This window comes from Pantherophis guttatus, chromosome 2 (genome assembly GCF_059756535.1).
Source record: "Pantherophis guttatus breed Tessera chromosome 2, ASM5975653v1, whole genome shotgun sequence".
Taxonomy (NCBI): Eukaryota; Metazoa; Chordata; class Lepidosauria; order Squamata; family Colubridae; genus Pantherophis; species Pantherophis guttatus.
Genome location: NC_142064.1, coordinates 202,708,431 through 202,729,572, shown reverse-complemented (window position 1 = coordinate 202,729,572; position 21,142 = coordinate 202,708,431). Strand labels below are relative to the sequence as shown.

General features: G+C 36.3%; 1 protein-coding gene across 17 annotated transcripts in view; it reads left to right on the top strand.

The window, feature by feature from the left end:
* The window catches only part of EBF1 (EBF transcription factor 1), a 365,951-nt gene that overhangs the window by 270,056 nt on the left and 74,753 nt on the right, over nt 1–21,142 (top strand). For 9 of the 17 annotated variants that reach the window (XM_034401464.3, XM_034401444.3, XM_060688492.2 and 6 more), the window contains exon 9: nt 15,646–15,779. In XM_034401464.3, coding sequence (XP_034257355.1) covers nt 15,646–15,779 — 134 coding nt within the window. The remainder of the gene's footprint in view (nt 1–15,645; nt 15,780–21,142) is intronic. The other 8 variants (XM_034401475.3, XM_034401454.3, XM_034401418.3 and 5 more) reach the window with 1 other exon arrangement.

The following is a 21,142-nucleotide window of genomic DNA, read 5'->3' as shown; positions in this document are numbered from 1 at the left end:
GGTAGGTTCTGTTTGCATTTTCCACTTATATAGTGAATTCTCTTAATAATATACGATTCTCCCTACTGGCAGTTGCCTGTTATCACTGCATCCTTATTTTCCTTTTGCACATTAGAGTGGACATAGGATGTGTATATGCATGTCTGTGCATGTGTATCAAACGTGCAAACAACTTTATTGAAAAACTGATACAACCAAATATATGAATATAGAATGTACCAAATACCAGGCCCCAATAGAAAGTTATATAAATTATGTTAAATGTTCGAATTGGTTGTCCTTTTTTAAAAAATGTTTCTTTGTTCATTTGATGCATGACCTTTGAACATTTTTAACTACAGTAATGTTTTCTCTGAAAAAAATATTAATAGAACTAATAAAACATTACAATTGGCCTTTTAGTATACTCTCTCTATATTTTTAATCAGAAGAACTTCTTACTGAATTCACTGAATGAGTACATGAATATAGGATTACAACCAAAGTAAATTTTCTCATGGATATTATTACAAATGTTATTTTTATCTTCAAAAAATATATATTTAAGATGTAGCTCTGGAAAGTGATTGTAGAGACAGTTGTAAATCTGATGCTGTAAATTATCTCTTGATAATATTATGACAATTATGCAGGAAAGCAGTTCTTATCTGCAATGATTACTTGCTGTGATGCAGTGTGTATTTTGATTATGTCATTCTAGACTGGTTTATTCACAACTCCCAGACAGATTTTTGCTGGTTTTCTCATTTGGTAATTGTGGACATGTTGGAAAATTTAAGTTTATTCTTTTGTGGAACAAATTTTGCAAAGATACTTGAAGCAGTTTCTCTTACTGTTCTTGTGAAATAAATATTATAACAAACGGAATGTGTAGATTCAAAGAAACATGATGTTATCCAAAGGACTTTATTTGATTCAAAGCTCACCAATATTTCAAACTAGCTTTTAAGCAAATGAGGCTATAGTCACCATCATCATCACTGTCATCTTATGATAAAATCAGCAGCCAATAAATTTTATAAATAAATAAATCATCATTTTACATGATATTTTTTTCTCAACCAAATTAATTGAAACAATAAATAAGGCTATAAAACTATATGTAGTTTATATAGCTATATAACCATAGGTCTAAAACTAGCAGGGTTGATTCTTTGAAAAAATAGCATTTGTGTGAATCCTTCACTCAGCCACAGAGAGAAAACAAAAGGAGGAAGGACTCTTAGGTATGTTTGTTGATTTGAGTTATTTATAAAAATAATAAAGGGGTTTAAATTAATAAATATAAATAAATGAAATCTCTATATATATAGCTAAGTAAGCTGGAGAAAAATAGAACATAAAGAATAAATAACCCTGTTGGACTACTATGAAATAAAAAGTGTTCTCTATCTGTGACAATAGTGCAAATCTTAGGTTTCCACTATCTATTTAGTTACAATCAATAATGTAGCAATGATCTCTAATCCTGTTTGGATGGAGCCAGATGTCCCTATGGACATTTGCAAAGGTTATCCAGTAGGGTTTTAGCGCTCCTTGAAGCTAATTTTCCATCTTGGGCTTTGTATTTATTAGACTGTAAAGCCCAGCACACAATAGGGCATAGCATAATGCCATAGCCTCAAAATTACAGGGCAAGAAACCCTGTCAGTTTGCATGCTCTAACACTTTATTATCTAATGATCTAATATGCAACAATGCAAAGAGGAGATTCTCATCATTCTGACAGGAGCCTAAGAGAAGTGACTAAATTACTTTATGTACCATTAGCGCTAGCAACCATTGTGAACTCACCGCCGAGCATTTATGCTAATATCTCCAAATATATTCAAGTGGCCTTGTCAAGCTGATAACTGACAAGCAGTTTAAATAGGGTTGGGTGGTTTTTTTTGTTTTTTTTTAAGGGCCAGGCCAGTGTTTTTTTCTTCTTCTTCTTCCAATTGTGGCAACTATTTGGCAGTTTGATTCTCTAACAACATGAACACACATAAATAGCCAAAACTTGGTTAATACAAAGTACAAATCTTATAGGAAAGATCAGTTAGGCTGTTAAATCTAAGAAAAGTTAGATGTATTTATTCTGTGGTCACCATTGATAGTTCAAAATATTAAAATTCATAGTGGGATTAAGAATAGAAATCTACTGTTATCCATTTCAATCCCAGAGTCTAACCAAAAAAAGGATTAAGGGTGTGCTTGGTAGCAGGTGTTTGGCACGGTGATACGATACCACAATGTGTTTATTCTGTCAAGGGTCTTACTATCCTTGCTACTACCACTAAGAGGAAAATGAAGAAGATATGGAGTTGCTGTTTCAGCAGCAGCAAAAATAAAGTTGATATACATAGATTATTAATCACACTTTTCTAAATATAAATTACTAAGTCAGTAAGCATAGGAACAAATTCTAAAACAATGACTCAACTGCTGGAAGTATTTATATTTTTTTCCCTAGAATATAATTCCCTAAATCTTTTTGTGGAGCTCCAAAACTAGAACCTAAAGAGTTGTGACTTCTCTAGCACTGTTTGTCTGTCTGACTGTCTGTCTGTTTGTCTGTCTGTCTATCTGTCTATTCTTATGTAGTAGAAAAAAATAATTTGTTCAGAATTAATATCCCTCCCTATTCAGTGGAATTATATCCTAGTGAATGTCATTCAAACTTCAATTTTACTGACCTAAAACTCGCAGAATCCTGCCTTGGAGTATAGGAAAGTTCTTCTTTTCACATCTTAATTTATGGGTCTATTTTTTTCTCCAGGAACTGAAGTTATTCTACCCACTTTCAACGAAACCCTACCCTTAGCACATAAAATGTAGTGGTGGTTTGGGGGGGGAGAGCTAAGGCAATCCTATCCACCAATTTTCTAGATGGTATACATTTGTGCACTGCAAATTAAGAATGATTACTCTTATTTTCAAGGTCTGGCAAAGTTGATGCAGAACCATGTTACTCCTATCCCAAAAGTTTATCCCCCAAGCGCCCAGTTAGATTAGTGGTTGTTGAGGTTGTTTGCTTGTTTGTTTTATTTTTTTCTTGACCTTTTTCTCCTGATTGAAACATACATTCATTTCAAGATTCCATCTATTAACCTTTAGCCCCCATCTTCATCCTTAAGGGGCAGCTGGACCATCTGTCTTCCTATTCGAGTAATGGAAGGCTTCCATTGATGTATGCTGAGTATGCCCAAACTGCATCTCAGATTATTACTATCCTGCCTACTAGCCTATGATAAGTATCAGTCATCCCAGCTGAACAGAGTGATGCTGGAACTTTTTCTCTTTTTTTCTACAGAGCAGGATTTGTTTTCTTGATTTTTTTTTTCTCCTTCTCCTGTTGCTACAGCCTGCAGCCAAAGTGTGACAGAAATAACCATTCTTATTGTTATCCTTTCTAAACTAATCCAGAATATTTAACAGCCTATTTGGGAACTAAAATTGCATCTGACATTCTAGCTTAGTTTTCAAATACTCCCCACTTGATATGCCGTCATACCTTTATCGGTGAATTTATAGTGGTATTATGGTTTAATGAATTGAACAAGTCCCTGAACAACGACAAACATCTTCTTGTTGTGGTTGTTCAAATTTAGAGACTACACACTTTGTGCTTCAGATGAACACTAAATTTAGCATGCTTCATTGGCAGTAAACTTCAAGCTACTTATATTACACGTTACTAATAAGTGTTTAAGGGTGTGTGTGTGTGTGTGTGTGTGTGTGTGTGTGTGCTTGTTCTATGTTTGTCTGTAAAATGCTGCTGTTACTCATGCTAAAGAATATACAGAGGCAGCAAATTTATATTCTGACCAGCAAGTAAAACTTGAACAGACGGACAAGTTCAATACAAAGGTTTAATCCTATCAGGGTGATTCCTCTATGGCCATCTGGATTACGATGCTTATAAATCCAGCACTTGTTAAAAATACAACATAGGCCAACGTTACCATTCCAGATTTTCTAGTAGTTATTTGACTTTATGATTTCCAGGCTCTGGAAACTTCCTTTTAAAGGTTCCTTTATTTAAAGGAAGAATCTAAATAGGAATAAGAATTCTTAAAGCTTGAATTTTTATTTGTGGAAACCAAATTAAAGTTCCTTCTTCCTCAACAATTTCCTTATATATCCATATATATTGCATTCATTTTTAAAGATTTCCTTTCTTTTTTTAAAAGATTGGCTGCTTTATGCAGCTTCAGAAAAAAAATGAACTGATAGAAAAATAGGGTTCAGAAGAAAAACCTTAAATATGTGGGGTGAGAAGGTGGGGCTTGTTTTCCACATGATCAAAACAATTAAACTTGGTATAACAAACAGTATGATCAAATGTTTGTTAAATTATTGTTATTTTTTACATATTACAGATCTACTACAACTACAGAAAGTTGTAGCCTATAAGTTCTACTTATAATGCAAGCATTGTATCTTCCTACTGTCAATGAAATCCCACTATATAACTAAGCCTGACACTTTATACAAAGTGGCTAATGCGTGTCTAGAAAATAGGAGAGTTTTACTTCAAATTTGACCAGAATGATTTAGTAGGTGGTCCAGTTAGCTTTAGAAAAATTACAACTGTGTAGTCATAATATATTGGCTAGCATGCTTGGAACATTATGTTCACATTCTGAAACAAAATAATTGCACTCTGTTATCAATTGTACACCAGGAAAATAACTATTACTATTGAAAGTCTGACATTCTTTCTTCATTACTGAAGAAACATGTAGAAACATTGCTATTCCAAAGCAACACAGATGGACTGGCGGGCAGCAAATAAAGAAATATATGGCTGTTGTGGCAGGGAAGTTTAGCCTTCTTTTTCCTCAGCCACGATATGTGTATATGCGTTTATGCTTCCCTATGTGTATCTGTATATCACTCCTGACATTCAGGTCTGGGAATTTTAGTCTTTTTGGATTTAGACATTTGCAGTGGAAGTGTTTTATTAAGTATTATATTTTTGTGCCTCCCTCTTTGGCTTTGAATCTTTTGCTTTTCTTCTCCTCAGACCCAGCCCCTCAACCCATGGCCTTATTTTTGCATTTAATCAACATAACTAAAATAATGATGATTTTACCATTTACCATCCAATATTATGGATATTTCGTATCCATAGACATTTCTGTAATAGGTTGGTTTGCTGAAAATAAAACTATGAAGATTTATACAACATTAAAATCCAAATTTGTTCATCATGAACATCCTGTAAGGGACCTGGGAGCTGATTTCTGGGGAAAATTCAAAATGGTTGTAACTTCCCTTTAATAAAATAAACAAGGGTAAGATCTGGTAGAGAGGCTAAAAACTGTTAACTATTTCTAATAAAAAGTACCCTATCTCTCCAGGAGGCCAGAAGAATTGAAATATTCTTCTGAGATTATGCTGTTCACCTCAATGTAAATCTTGCATCTGCCTAGCTATACTGTGCAGTCAACTGAGTTGCAGTTCACGAAACCTTTTAAAATAATGCTTGTTAGTCAGAAAAGATGCTACTGATTTTTTTTTTGCCACCATGTACTAACACAGTTCTCTTCCTACCCTACACTAAGTGAAATGTAAGAACAAACTTAGCCATTTGGTATATATGCCAAAACTTTATATATTTGCAGTGCTGTCAACTTCCGTATGATTTGAAGAATTGGATGAATTACAGGGTTTTTTCAGTTCCTCTTCTTTATTTTTCTAGAAGGGTATCTCCTCTCTTCAACCAGTAGAAACTCTTCTTTCCTGTTACATTTCTGGGATAACTGCACATGGCAAATTGATTTGAAAATATCATGAGTGATCTTCTCTGCCTTTCAAGTGTGAAGTCAAAAGCAGTGTAACAAAATCTGTTCTCTTCTTTCTTCCAGGCATAGAAAATGGCATAGGAAAAAAAATCAATAAGTATTTATTTTAGCACTTAACTAGGGAAAGACATAAAAAGGAGCTGTGTTTTCCCCTGAGCTTTGATGTGCTGTTTACAAATAAAATTATTTTTGACTAAAATATTATTTGGGATGGTCACAGTAAAGCCACAGAATTTATTTTTGCAGGAATTGGGTATGTCTAGTTTAATGAAAAGAAGGACCAGGAGTGACATGATAGCAGTGTTCCAATATCTCAGGGGCTGCCACAAAGAAGAAGGAGTCAAGCTATTCTCCAAAGCACCTGAGGACAGGATAAGAAGCAATGGGTGGAAACTAATCAAGGAGAGAAGCAACCTAGAACTAAGGAGAAATTTCCTGACAGTTAGAACAATTAATCAACTTGCCTCCAGAAGATATTGGATAACCATTTGTCTGAAGTGGTGTAGGGTTTCCTGCCTAGGCATGGGGTTGGACTAGAAGACCTCCAAGGTCCCTTCTGTTATTCTATATTCTGTATCCTGTATTTTCATTCTGTAGAAAAATAATAATAGCAATCGCACTTAGACTTATATACTGTTTCACAATGCTTTACAGCCCTCTCTAAGCGATTTACAGAGTCAGCATTTTGCCCCCAACAATCTGGATCCTCATTTTACCAACCTTGGAAGGGTGGAAGGCTAAGTCAACCTTGAGCCACTCAAAATAGAACTCCAGGAGTGAGCAGTGAGTTAGTCCTGCAGTACTGCATTCTAACCACTGCACCACAGCTCTTGCAGCCTATATCGTCATAATGAAGCCATTTACCTACCACATTACTTCTGTATAACAGATTTGTTTAGGACTACTTTTTCAAATGAATATGCGCAATATTAATATTTTTTCCAATATAAGTTTGGATTAAAAACAAAAGTGCAAATAAAAAAAATCTATATTGCTCCCCACTGATAAGTCCAAGAAGGTACACTGATCTGGCTCTCTGGAGCTGAGAAACAAAGTAGACTAGCACATTTTTATTCTGCAGGGGTCCATAAGTTGGAAGTATAATTCAATATGTTGTCAAATTTGCCTGCAGCTTTAGAAGAAGTCTCCCCAGGCTGTATTCTTGCATCTTTGCCAGAGGCCAAGAGAGAATGGAATAAGGTGCAGGGAGGTCAACTTCTGAAGACAACTGAATGGAGACCTCTTTGTTGGAATATGTAGCTCAGCAGTAAAGCAGATGCTTTAGATGCAAAAGGTCTCAAATATAATTCTTGGGAAACTTCTGTCAGCATTAAACATCATGAGATAGCAGACCAATCATCAAACTATCTATAACTGAGTCTTCACCATGATTATAGTGAGTATGTCAGTCATTTCTGTACGTTGCAGAGCATACTAGTTCTATGTTGTTGTACAGAAATCCTTATTTTATTAAATAGACATGAAGTTTTTAACAAGGAATTAGATAGCTGGGTAGAAAATATGAAATAATACCATTCTTTGGGTTATTTAAGAGAAGCATTATTTTTACATAACAATGTATGCTGTGCAAGACTCACAGTGGATCTTCAAAACCCTCTTATTGAGAGTTCAGTTGCTGATGTTACCTAATTATATCTTTCTACTCTGTGCCAGCCAAGAGAGGCAGTTGAGGTCCTGTCCCTGTGTCTGCAGGATATTTGAGTTTGAATGGGGAGGAATTATCTCCAACTGAAGCTTACCAAAGCCAAGTGGCTTTGGGTGTTTGGATCACCAAAATCTGGGTTTATTCCAACTCTGAGCTTAGGGTTGCACTTCATCATTCAAGAATTTGGAGGTCTTCCTGGACTCACAGATCCTGCTCAATGAGCAGGTGGCAGATGTGGCTAAGAAGATTTTTGCCCAGCTTCATCTAGTGTATCAGTTCTACACTGTCCTATATTGTGGGCAGGACTACTTCATAGCTTGACTACTGCAACACACGGGGCCTTGTCTTCCTATCCAGGGCTTTTAATTCTGCTTGAGTCCATCCCACCATTCCTTCTATCTATCTAATGACTAGAATTGCCCAGCTGTTAATTCCCTTCATGCTGTTTGGTCAGTTTCATTTCTGCTCAAGTGGAAAGAGTTAGTGGCTGCTGGACTGCATCAGCTACCACACCAGTTAGCTATTTGAAAGTTGTTGGTAAGCAGGTAATTGACCTCCAGTTGATTAGTGCTGTCCCTTTTGTTGACTCTTCCTTTATCGGGTAGGTTTTTGCCAGAGTTTAACCAATCTTCTATTTCACCTCCTTGCACTATGTTGTTGGGAATGAGTGAATGTACAATAGACCAGTCAGATGTTTCAATCAAAAACCATGCAGTTCTTTTTTGTCTGGTGCTAACCAATTCTTGATCTTCCTTGCCTTTTTCTCCACCAATTCTGCAGTTATTACAAGTTCTTTCATTTCAGCATCTTTTCATTTTTCCCCATCACCTTTATCAAAGTTGCATTCTTATTATATTTCTTTGGGTTGTTCGATAGCTGTGCACAGAACTGGAACTGTACTGTTACTTCTTTGTCAGGTGTTGACTGGTTTATTACGTTTGGTAGAAACATTTTTTATTCAACTGAAATTGGAGAGTCTGCAATTCAGCCTTTGTATCTACTGATCATCTTGGTGATAGCTGTTATTTACTTCCTTGATCTTCCTTGTTTCTGGGTGATATTTCTTGATCAGATATTGGTTGGACTTCTTTTCTTTATTTTTTTTTTCTAGCTTGCTTGCATCTGATCATATTTTCCAACCTGATCTTCCATTGTGGTACTGTTTGACTTTTTTTTTCCTGTTTGTTCATTTGCATCCAAAGTATTCAGTTATAACTGTCGCCTTGCTGTACATTAGTTCATTTGTTTCTTGCAGTGAGTTGGTGCTTGTATTTGAGACTGCAGTATTGTGTTATTATGGTTCTTCACGTAGTCAGCCAGATGTTGAGACTGGATTTGGCAGTTTTATCCACTTATTGAGTCGTTCCCAAGTACCCAGGATAGGAAGATGTTGATGTTTGAAGGTATTGTCACAGGATGTAAACTGTTCCAAGTAAAGCTGCCTTTTACAGTTGACTGATGGTGATTTTATCAGTGCTGATGGTTTATCAAATAGTGTTCCAGCTGTTTGGGGATTGCATCCAAGGCACCTATTACTATTGTACTGCCTTTACTTTCTTTTTCTATTGCCATTCCATTTCTATTAGCAGGTCTTTGTATTTTGTTATTGTTGTTATTATTATTATATAAATTATGCTGTGCGGCCAAGCTTACAATGGTTCTTGTTTAGCTCATTATTTAGCCTTTGGTTGCACCATCCTATTACTAGCTACCTCTGAATATCCTATACATAACCCTGTTTCATTAAGCCTTCATTAAGTGCAGAAAGGGTAGAGAAACCAGAAGGTAAAATTTGGTACATATGTAATTTAAGACATCTTAATTACTATGGAAGAATGAATTATTAATGGTCTATGGATATTTTAATTAGTTAACTTGGGAATATTTGGACAAATACTTTCCAGTTTAAGTATAAACAAACTCATTTTATTAGAATTGGTTGCGTCCCCCTTCTTTACTTCCCAGTTTGGTAGCATCCTATTCTCCCAGTTTACTGGATTCTCTGAATATAGACTGCAGTTATCCATTTCAGTCATAACCAGTAGCTATATTTGTGCATCATCCTAACTCTGAGAGCTACAAAGCCTTCTCTATGGAAGCTCATCCAGTCTTTTATGATAAATACTGAAGGGGCTAGGAAATGGGTCACTCTTCAGCACCTGCACAACCTCTACATTAATCATAGCACAGGTTTTCTGAACCAAAAAAAGAGCAAAGGCAGAACTTGGCCAATAGCTCTGCATGTCACTAATTTGGCTCAGTAAGTCTGCACGTCTGAGTTCAATTAACCCTTATTTCCAAGGCCACCCATAAACTACCAAGTAAGCACCATTTCCCCTTGTTTTATATCAATGAAATAGATTTTTCTTTTGGGAGTTGGGGAGGGGGGATGTTATTTACTTACTAATGAAGGGTGTGTTTTATCTACCTTTGAAATACTCAATACGGCAAATCACAAGTTTTGACATTGCCAGTAGCTCCTTAATTTATTTGTATCATTAGACACTCTGGTTGCCCAGCAGGTGATGATAGGGCATCCCCAGTAAAAGTGTTTGTATATTCGTGTGAGCATATGCACACACATAGAGAACGTTAGCAGTTAAATAAATATAGAAGCAGAAGAAGTCCCCCACTTCTCTATAATTATTTTTCATATTCATTTCCCCCCCTCTCTCTCTCCGCCTTTGTGCGAAGCAAATTGGAAATCTCGTAATTAGGCCTGACTCTTAGTGTAGTATTAGACTCCCAAGCCAAAGGTCAACACCCTGAAATGAAATTTAAACCAATTAATCAGTTAGATTTTTACTGCTTGTCCGTGTTTTCTCAGCAATTCCCACAGCACGTAGCCTTTGATCAATTCTGCAAAAGCTAAAATGTGTGCCTGCTGCTAGCGAGATGGGAATGACATTAACATGGCACTCATAAAACAATCAGAGCAGTGAAACCCTCAAACAGAACAGGGCATAGTAATATTTAATAAAAGCAGGCACATAATCTTCAGAATTAGCATTTTGTGCCTTGCTGTACCTTTGGGAGAAGAGCTTTTATTTGTGGAGTGATCATTATTATAACAAAGAACAGCTACCTAATAATTTCCACTTTTAGTTGGCAATATGCTATGAGCATTTCTGAACAATTATGCTAAACTGAGGCAGGGTAATCATTTTATTGTCACTGTTTGAAGGGAGGAAATTCTCTACCCACAGTGGCTACAAAAATGGGAGAAAACCCCACAAAGGGCAATGTAGTTAATGATAACAACTTTGGGGAAGCCCTTGTACTTTAAGTGGCATTTGCTTTGTGCCTAAAAACACAAGTAAAAAAAAAAAACCAAACTAGGTTCTGAAGGCCAGAACTGCATTCGTGCATTCACTTTTCTTTTCTTGATCTAACAAGTACAAGCCAAAATGCCAGGATAGTGCCTATTCGATTTGTAATAGATTCAATTTGTGGAAATTTTTTAGATTCCTCAGAGAAATGCTTCTAAATTTTAGTAGGTTCATTTCCTGTCCTTTTAGAGAAGGCTTAGACATTTCTTCTGAGCAGAATTTTCCAGATTTTTGTCTGCATTTTTGCTGCTGTGAAAGAAACTCTACTGGCACCTTGGTCATATGTGGACTATTCCCTTCCCAGGTTTTCTAGGAACAAACCCAGTCCTTTTTTTGCCTTGCTTTCACTATTATAAAGTACTTTTGCTTTGAGCACAATTCAGTGACAATCTAAATATGCAAGGTCATTGATTTCATAAAGATCACAAATCGTACATTTCATTTAGTATGATAGAATGATTATGTAAGGGGCTATATAGGTCATGTATCATGCATGAAGTGTTAGTTTGATTCAGTACAGCATGCATTTAAAATGCTTTCAGTATTGATGACACTTCTATAGATTATCTTGTACACTGTCATGAATTATACTTTTTATAGTAAGGAGATGCACAGGTAGGCATTTGAGAACTGAAAGAACTGCAGGCCTTGTACATCAAATCCAGATACTGTAAACTACAACCACCAGACCAATCACTACATTAAGAAATTGCAACTTCTTAATTATACTCATAAACCTAAGAGCCAAAAGAATCAGCATGCTAAGGATGCATATGCAGTGAAATAAACAATGAAACAAGTAACAGATGCAAGTGGCATGGCCCCAAATGGAAGCAGAGGCTTACTTCTATTATGATCATTTATGGTCATTGAATATGCAAATGTCAGCTTTGGCTAGGGATGGGTAAGTGCCACAGACTGGATCTCTCTCACCTGACTGGGACTATCCTGGAGGAAGGAGGAGAATGAGCAAACAGAATACCGCCTTCCCCCAACTCCCAAAGCAAGTGCAGAAGGGTATCATTGATGACATCAAAAGCTATTAAAAAGTCAAGAAGAATGAGGATAGCTACATTGTCCCCATCCTGCTCCCATCAGATGTAAACTAATAGTTTAATGAATGCTATTTCACTCCCATAACCCACCCTGAACTCTGAATGAAAAGAGATATTCCACTTCATCCAAAGTCCTCTGTAGTTGCTTTGTTCTCAACCTTTTCCCAAAAGAGAAGTTTATAGACTGGATGAAATGGCCCTTTCAGGATAGGGCATGCCAATGCCTCCTTGAAAGCCAATAAAATCACCCCGTCCCTCAAAGAATTATTAACCACCACCCAGATGTAATCATTCATCCTCTCCCTTGGCATCCTTAACCAGCCAGAAGCAACAGGAATCTAACATAGAGGTAGCTAAACTGCAAGAGAGCTATCCACATTTTCAAGTGCAAAGGCATCAGACTCTCTCCATATGAACTTCTAAGTCTTAGCCCCATTGGGTAAATTTCCATTGGCACTGTCCTAAAGTGAGAGTCCAATATAGAGCAGATGCAAGTGACTTTATCTCTGAGATGCACAGCATAATCTTCACAGTGACCCTATAGATAAACTCTGAGAAGAGATCAGGTCACCCAAAATAGGGCTGCTGAATGGGTATCTGCAAATGCAATAAGGATGGAGAATTAATCATGTTTCACTACCCTTACCACCAGGGTAGGCTTTAATTGTCTTCACTCTCTGTAATTTGCCAGCAATGCTCTAGACATCTCTTAGTCTCTTTAAATTCCTCAACTCCTCTGTATACCGCAAAGAGAGTGGGAACCATGGTCATGGAGAGGCTACTCAGACACAATCTAATCCAGTTCAAAGCCATGGCTTGTCTTTCATGCCATCTAACCACCAAGGCTTTCTTTGGACCATGTAGAAGACTTTCCAGAACAACCTCAAGCTCTCTCTGATATCCTGTTGGGTATATCAGTTAGGGATGGGAGGATCTAATAGGCCTATTTCCTTCCTTCCTTCCTTCCTTCCTTCCTTCCTTCCTTCCTTCCTTCCTTCCTTCCTTTCCTCCCTCCCTCCCTCCCTCCCTCCCTCCTTCCCAAACAAGAATAATTATATCATGCTAATACAGAAGCATGAAAATACTCAGCATTATTTGTTCTACGATCATTAAATTTGGTGAATGTTTAAGAGATTATTAAACTCCTTAGGTCTGCAAGATTATCTTACTAAAATATAATTCTGAATTGCTTCTGCAAATTGTTTATGTTCTTATATCCTAAAGAATGTTAGCCCCCACCCCCACCCCCCAAAAAAGCACTGAATATCATGATGTACTTAATTGACAACTTGCTCTTAACTGGCTGCATGGTAATTTGGGAGGAAAAAGAGAGATGGCATTTTGCTTGGGGAAAAAAATCATAATTCTTTTGGTTATTTTTTGCTCTATTCTAATTGCTTAATATTTTTATTCATACTCACACACACACACACACACACACACACACACACACACATGCTTTATCATTTGTGCAATGGTAGAATGCAGAAAGAAGAACCATTCAACCATTCAATGGTGAATGGTTAAAAACTCTATTAATGATATGTTCTTTGCCTGCTTAATATTTATTTACATTTTTATTTATTTTCTATCTGTTTATATTTATATATACTGTATGAAAAGGAAAGGAAAAAATGACTTATTTCACATTTTTCAACAACTTCATATTAAACAGCTGCTTTTAAATAAAGCCTGGGTATAAGAACAAATCATGTATTTTCTATTACCATTTTCCCGCATATGCAAAATCCATTCAAACCTATTTATCTTCAGAGAAACCCTGTGTCTTGGGTCAGTAGTTTCATTTTTTTTAAAACTGGAATTGAGTCTGGTCTGGGAAGAAGAAACTTGCAGATGGTTATAATCGTGCACATAAATGGGATTGAACTTGAGCCCCAATGATATCATTCTCCCATATCCATTTGTATTTGGATATAAATACCTGAAGGTTGCTCCAAGTCATTCTCTTTGCTTGGAGGGCAATCACCCTGTGTGGGTATGTACCTGTGTGCATACGTGTGTGCACAGGCATGCATGTGCAAGCAGGTGTACACCTATATCTAAATGCCTATGTCTAAATACTAGACAGTAGGAATTTGGGTTCAAGTGTAGTTTAAACACACATGGTCTACCAAAGTCTTGGAAATAGTCATTACACAACATAACACAGCTTCAACTCTCAAAGACTTTGTCACAGTTTATAGAGAAAGGGAAGATAATCTTGGAACAAGATGATTATATACTCCCTTGAGAGAGTAGTAGCTCAGTCCAACATAATATGAGCAGATTTGCATATACATAAAAGGAATTTCTTTACTCATTCTCCTCTTAATCCACACAACATATATTCTTCAGGGAGTCCCCAAGCCATTCAGAGCAGAGTTCGGCAATATGTAGGAAGAGAAAATTGATCTTCTAGCATTTTCCAGCTAATTTTTTTTTTTGCTGATTTTGAAGTTAGTGCTAGGTTGGAAGATGACCAAGAAAATCCCAGAATTTAGGCTAGACTTGGAAATTGAAAAAATAATCTAGAAAAAGACAAAATCAAGCTGTTTAGATAATGCTTCTAAGAAATTTATATGGATGTGTCCATAATTCATCAGGGAATGCATTTGATTTGGTTTATCCTGCTCATTGGAGGACCCCATTGTTTATTTCCATAAAAGAATTTAAGAATGTTCCTTTCCACAGGCAGGTTTTTACTTGCCCGTGAAGATGTGCTTAACATGGCAGTCATGCAGAGAATAAGATACTGTAGATAAAAGAAAGAATAACAGTGAGTCATCTTTCAGTCTTGGCATAACAAAACTGTGCCATCTCTGAATTAGATCCAAAGGTGAAGCCTTGAAAAACTGTAGTAGTTTTTGAACCAAAAAAAATATACCCCCAAATGGCATGGACATCCCTTATACCATAATGCCTAAAGTGAAAAGTTAAAAAGGATATATAAATGGAAGTTGCTCAGTTCTTGGTCATTTACTTCATGTTGCCTCTTTTTAGATTAACTCTAGGATTATACAAATTCATTATAACTAGACTAGAGAAATTTTCTAGTATTAACTGTAGATTTTTGTGCTCTGTTCAATGATTGGTAATTAAGTTTCATCCTTTCAAAAATTAATCAATATTATAAAGCCTACCATCTTTGGATTCATTAAAATATATGCTATTGCTAACCAACATATGGTTAAAAATAGGACTGTGGCTTCATTTTCTAATATGTAATGGCATCTTTTTCAAAGATAATCCATTTCCCCCCTAAACCTTTGCAGAGATCTGTTGTGTTTCCAAATACGCTCTGTATAGATTTTCATGGCTGCAAAGTACCAAAATTATTTAAACATAATGATACATCATGGCTATTTGCCATCAAAAACATTGTAATCATGAGGCAGGTTTACCAAAGTCCTTTATGATGAATCTCCAAAAAAGAAGAAGGCAGGGTCATATTTTGTACAGGCAGGAACTAAGAATTTGAAGAATGCACTCTTTTCTCCAGCCAGTCAGTCTTCGACTACAAGTCTGCTCTTTTCTTTCAATGGGCTGCCAACTAAGATTATCTTTTAAAGAGGAAAAAAATGGGAACAAAATTAAAAATTAATGGGGAATCATTCTTTTCAAGAATCTATTCTAGAAATTTTTCTCCCACAAAAGAGGGGGACAGTGTGAGCTAGACACAGAAAGGGATCTTCATATTAGAAAGAGGAGGGGTAATCAAAGTTTTCTCTCCCCCCACCCAGGTCTTTTATCATTAAAATCCTATTCTAACAGCCAAATCCTTCTTTTTCATGTGTGTTGGAAAGCAGCTACACCCTGTATCAAAGCCATCAGTCCAAGTGAAGGATGGACCACGGGAGGTGCCACTGTCATCATCATAGGAGACAATTTCTTTGATGGGTTACAGGTCATATTCGGCACCATGCTGGTCTGGAGTGAGGTAGGTGTTTTCTGCAAATTAATATCCCATAACCGTGTCTGGTTTATAGCCAGTTTTCTTTCTTTTAGGAAATGTGGTATAGGAACAAAGGGAATGCTTTCTAATTCTTCACATTTTAAACAACCAGGGTATTAGAGGCACTTGTGGCATGTATCAGTTTTCCCTGTTTATATTTATGTCTTTATTTATGAAATAAATAATTTAAAAAATAAACCTTTGAACATGCCTGCAGTGTTGCAAATAATCTAATTAGGAGTAACTGATCAGGACTAACTGATCATCCGAAAGGTGCTTTTTCAAACGGCAACTGGACTTTGTTTTTCCTTGAAGACATTTCACTTCTCATCCAAGAAGCTCATTTGAAGAACTGAAGAAACTTCTTGGATGAGAAGAGAAACATCTTCAAGGAAAAACAAAATCCAGTTGCTATTTGAAAAAGCACCTTTGAGGCATATGGATGACAGAGAATCTCCATGGACATCTATCAGTCCTGATAAATAAATGGTTATTTCCAGCATCAGAAACTATAGTTCACTTCAATGTAAACTATGGTTTTGTTGATGACCATAACAATTTAGTCCTCAGTACCCCCTTTTTAAAATAAGAGACTGACTTTGTACTCTATATGACACTATATTCATATTTTGTTTATTTTTGTTTCTTTAATTGTTCTGTGCAATTTTCCCCTCTTTTTTTATACCATCCTTCAATGTCCATTTTACAAACTGGTTTAAATATATGCTCCTATCTGTTGTTCTCTCATGCAATTATTTAATCCAATTATGATAAAATGGCAATTTTAGAAGCAACTTTAACATGGGAGTACACATGAGGCATAAGCCCATCCCAAATACACATACTTCAAAATGTACACAATGCAGGCTAGTACATTTTACTAGTACAATTCTAGTACATTTCTGTTCATTTTGATGGACAAACATTTTATGTCTATTTCCCCAAATATGGAGATCTCAGAAGGGAGAGAAGTTCCTTCTGATTGCCAGTACTAATCTCTGATGACATATTCAAAGCTCCTGGATATAGAGGTCTTCAGACCTTAGCCATTTATACAGGCCTTTCAATTTGGAGACATGTGTCAGGCATCAGAAGTTATGGATGCTATGAAAAGCTAAGGATGCTGATCTACGTATATGGTGCAGAAACTTGTGGGGAAAAAACTAGAATAGGGTTCCAATCTGGTATGCTATTAGGTGCTGCCATCGAAATGGCTGAGATGATGCCTTGAGGTTTATTATTATTTTTTTTATTATTTGATTTATATGCCGCCCTTCTCCAAAGACTCAGGGCGGCTTACAATGCATTAAGCAATAGCCTTCATTCTTTTGTATATTTTATACAAAGTCAGCTTTCCCAGAGTATTCATTTATTTTACCAGAACTATTTGGAGAGTTACTTTCAGTTATAGTAACTGAATTCTAGGCTAAATGGGCACGGACTCATAACTTCTTATGTTCAAATGTCCTGTTCTTACATAGGACAATTGCAAAAATATGATCAAATCAGTGAATCAATCAGGTATCTGTATTTACATTAGATATGTAAAATTATATTATCTGATTATGTGTTTCCTAAGGCCTTTGATGTGCTATTCCATATTACATGATACAACTGCACCATTTCCTTAAAAATGTTGTTTAATATTTATGAATTATATCCACACCAAAACCACTGAACAGTTGTTAGCTGTGCATTTGTCACAATGAATATTCATACTTACCTTTCGCAGACTTAAGTGCACTCTCCATTTTTAGAAGTGCTTTTAAGGAGCTTTCCCTAGGAGATACACAAACCAAAATAAGTTAAAACATCATATATTGATTTTGGTGATTGCAGGATTAAACCCATAGTATTTTTTATTGCTTTTTGATTGAAGAAACAGAACACCAAGACAAAAATTGCAAAATACAGAATTACAAAAGGAAAATAAAGATTTACAGCAAGTGCATAAGTTTTGTATTTATGTATGATTGTTTGATTCTCATTAAAATATTATGGATCATTTTAACAACATGTTTATAAAAATGTGAACTGCATAACAACATTGTGAATTGTCCAGGGATTTGATTGACAAGTAAGACATGGTAACTTAATAATTGCTATTGGCTTCAGGAGAAGATTCTGTTTGTACCATGGATAATTAAGAATCTCAGTAATAGTAGATATTATTCTTTGTTTAACATATTTCGGACTTTTTTCAAAACAAAGGTAGGCCAGAACAAAACTCTGTCTGTATAAGCAAGTAACATTTATTAAAATCTTAGAATTAATAATTTTTTATCTTGTCTGGGTTACTGAAATAGTCATTACATGACATTTAAATAAATAAATAAAAAGCCTAGAAATAAATGCCATTCACTTTTCACCGCAGACCAGAATGAAATACAGCTAAATACAACTAAATAACTGACGGAAGGAAGTTTTAAAATATCCTTTTTTGATCCCTTCCTGCCCCTATAAAGTATAACAATTGTATTTAAGAATATATTTGAGAAATAAGAAACAAAACAAAGTTTCATTTCTGAAATAGTGTTCTTTTCCTATTTTGCAATTTGCAATGTAAATGTTATAATTTTATTTCCCATGTATTCAAGCTTTGTAATTGCAGTATTTATACGCATGAAATGGAAACTGATTATCAAGTCATTTCTCTTAAAACGCTATGCTGGTGTGAACTTCATTAAAGAAAATAGGACTTCTGCTAACTGAGCATGTGGAAAATAGGAGATACATGTTAAATATGCTGATTTAAAATGATTTTGGGCTACGTATTTATTACTTAAACATATATTTCTAATGTAGGTTCTATAACATAATTGCAACCTTTTTCACTTGGAGGAGTGAATCAGAGCATAATTTGCCCTGCTAATTGTGTATGAAAACACAGATACTTGAGTTTTCAATTAATCTCCAATTAAATTGTCATAATAATCATGATTTTTTTTAAAAAAAAATCACATTTAGAAAAGAAAAGAAAACTATCTTCAATTGGGCTATATTTTGTATACCAGCAGTCAAGTAGAATAGCGTAATCAAATATATATATTTTTACAAAATTTAAATATATCTATATCAGTGGTGAAATCTGAACCAGTTTGCTACTGGTTTGCTGGTCGCACATGCATGCTGCACGCCAAACACATGCGCATGTGTGGTGCACGCCAAACACGTATGCATGTGCAGTGCATGCCAAATGTGTGCACATATGTGGTGCATGACAAATGCGTGTACATGCAGAGTACGCATCAAAGACATGCTGCATGTGCGCATGCGCAGTGCACACCAAAAGGAGGCTTGAGAAAGTAAGTAGAACAGTGAGGGGAGGATCATCTGTGCTGCGCAATTTAAATTCACTAGAAAGTAGGATTTCCTGCTAGTGATTTTAAATCATGCGGCATGCTTGCTCTTCGGAAATACTGGTTCAGAGGAACCAGTAGCTTTTCCTTTTACTACCGGTTCACCGGAACCAGTATGATCTGTCCCCGTCTACACACACACACACAAATACAGCCAGCCGAGGGTTAAGAAAGTACTTGGCACGGACACAGGTCATTATCTCAAACTTAGCAACAATATAAGCACCGTCTGCCAAGAGCTTTACTGCAACAGATAACATAAAATTACATACGCATTGCAAATAGTCCAGCAAAACAATATCCCTTCGGCAGCTTCAGACGTTGTTCAAGTGACTAGCCAGAATTAGTTTTTGTTCGTCACGGAGTTTTACCAGCCACCACCCTCTCTTATATAGTCTCTGGGGTGTGGTCCAGTGACTCAGTTCTAATCCCTAGCACGCCTCCTTAACTGTTGCAACCATTTATCACGCCTTTGTTGGCGTGCATCCAGGAACGATGGCTCTCCTTCTTCGCTCTCATCCGAGACACCTGGCTCCTGGCTAATCTCCTCTCCCTCGGCCGGCACCTGAGACAGTGCCAGAGGGGAGGGGCCTGGAGAGGGAGGCCTGGCTGACTCCTCTCCCTCATGTTCAGAGCTTTTTTCCTCCAATGAGATAGGCTCAGAGGGCGGGGCCACAACACAGTAGTGTTTATCGCTACCGGTTTGCCTGAACCGGTGTGAACAGGTAGCATTTCACCACTGATCTATATCATTAGCTTTGTATCTCACTTTTATTTTGTGCAACTCAAAATGTAATGATCCCACATCGTATTTTGTCCATCCCAGCAACTTTATGAAGGTGAGATGGGCTGAGGGGGAATGAGTGACCCAAGGTCACCCAGCTTTAAAGTCTAAGAGAAAACTAAAACTCACTGTCTCCTAATAACTAGCTGTCATATTAAAATTCAGATATTAGCTAGAATAATTAATTGTTAAGATGAGAAAGGGCTATTGCTGCATATACATTATTCCTGTGTGCTTAAAGATATGGAATCCTGAATGACCTTTAATTATTTTTTTATTAATGTGCATTTGTGTGTCATGCATCTGTCATCCTGAATCTGGTTGGTTATATATTCGTATTGCTTGCGTATGATTAATAAAAATATGAAATTCATTGACATGTGATGTGACAATGGCTGCTGGCTTGTGGGTTTTGTTTGCTTAAGTTAGATAGATCGTATAATTATCAAATGAAATCTTCTCCAGGCAAATTATGTCTGAATTACAGATGCTAATAAACAATGAAACAAGGTTATTCTTTTATGCCCTCTTTGTTGACCTTCATTGAAAGACCTAGTTGGTTATTCTTAGAACCAACGAATGGACTAAACATCTAGTAGGACTCTTTTAAAGTTCCTGTATTTCAAGCCTGCATAGTAATTGTGAAGTTTGTAATTGAGGGAACCATAGCTGATTTTAGTTAAATAAGTAGCCAGTATGTATGGGATGGGGTAGGGAATTGAATTGGAGCAATGATATTAAAGACAAAGACAAAGCTTTAGCCCTGTTTCACTTTCCCCATCAGAATCCTTCCCCATGAACTATTGTGCAAACCACCGATGAATGGTTTACCCCAAGCTAAAGGATAGAAGGGAGAATATATAGATACAACTAAATACCCCAAATATTCTTCTGCAGTTTGTTGATGAGTCAGCTGGTGTGGAAGCTTCCAGAGGAGGGAGGGCATCTGAAAAATTGATGATTTATTCAAATTGTGATCTGAATTGGGAATCTTTCCAGAGTACAGTGATTATGCTCCCGCAGCTCACAGATTCTGAGATTGTGAAGTTTGGAGTAATCTCTGAAGGTACATGGTTTCCAGTGGGGATGGACTGAGATTGCCAGAAAAATCTAGGTACACTAGAAAAGGAACTGACTGATAGATTAATAATAAAGGGACCTGCAATAAAAAACACATAAGGTAATTTAAAAACACATAAGATAAT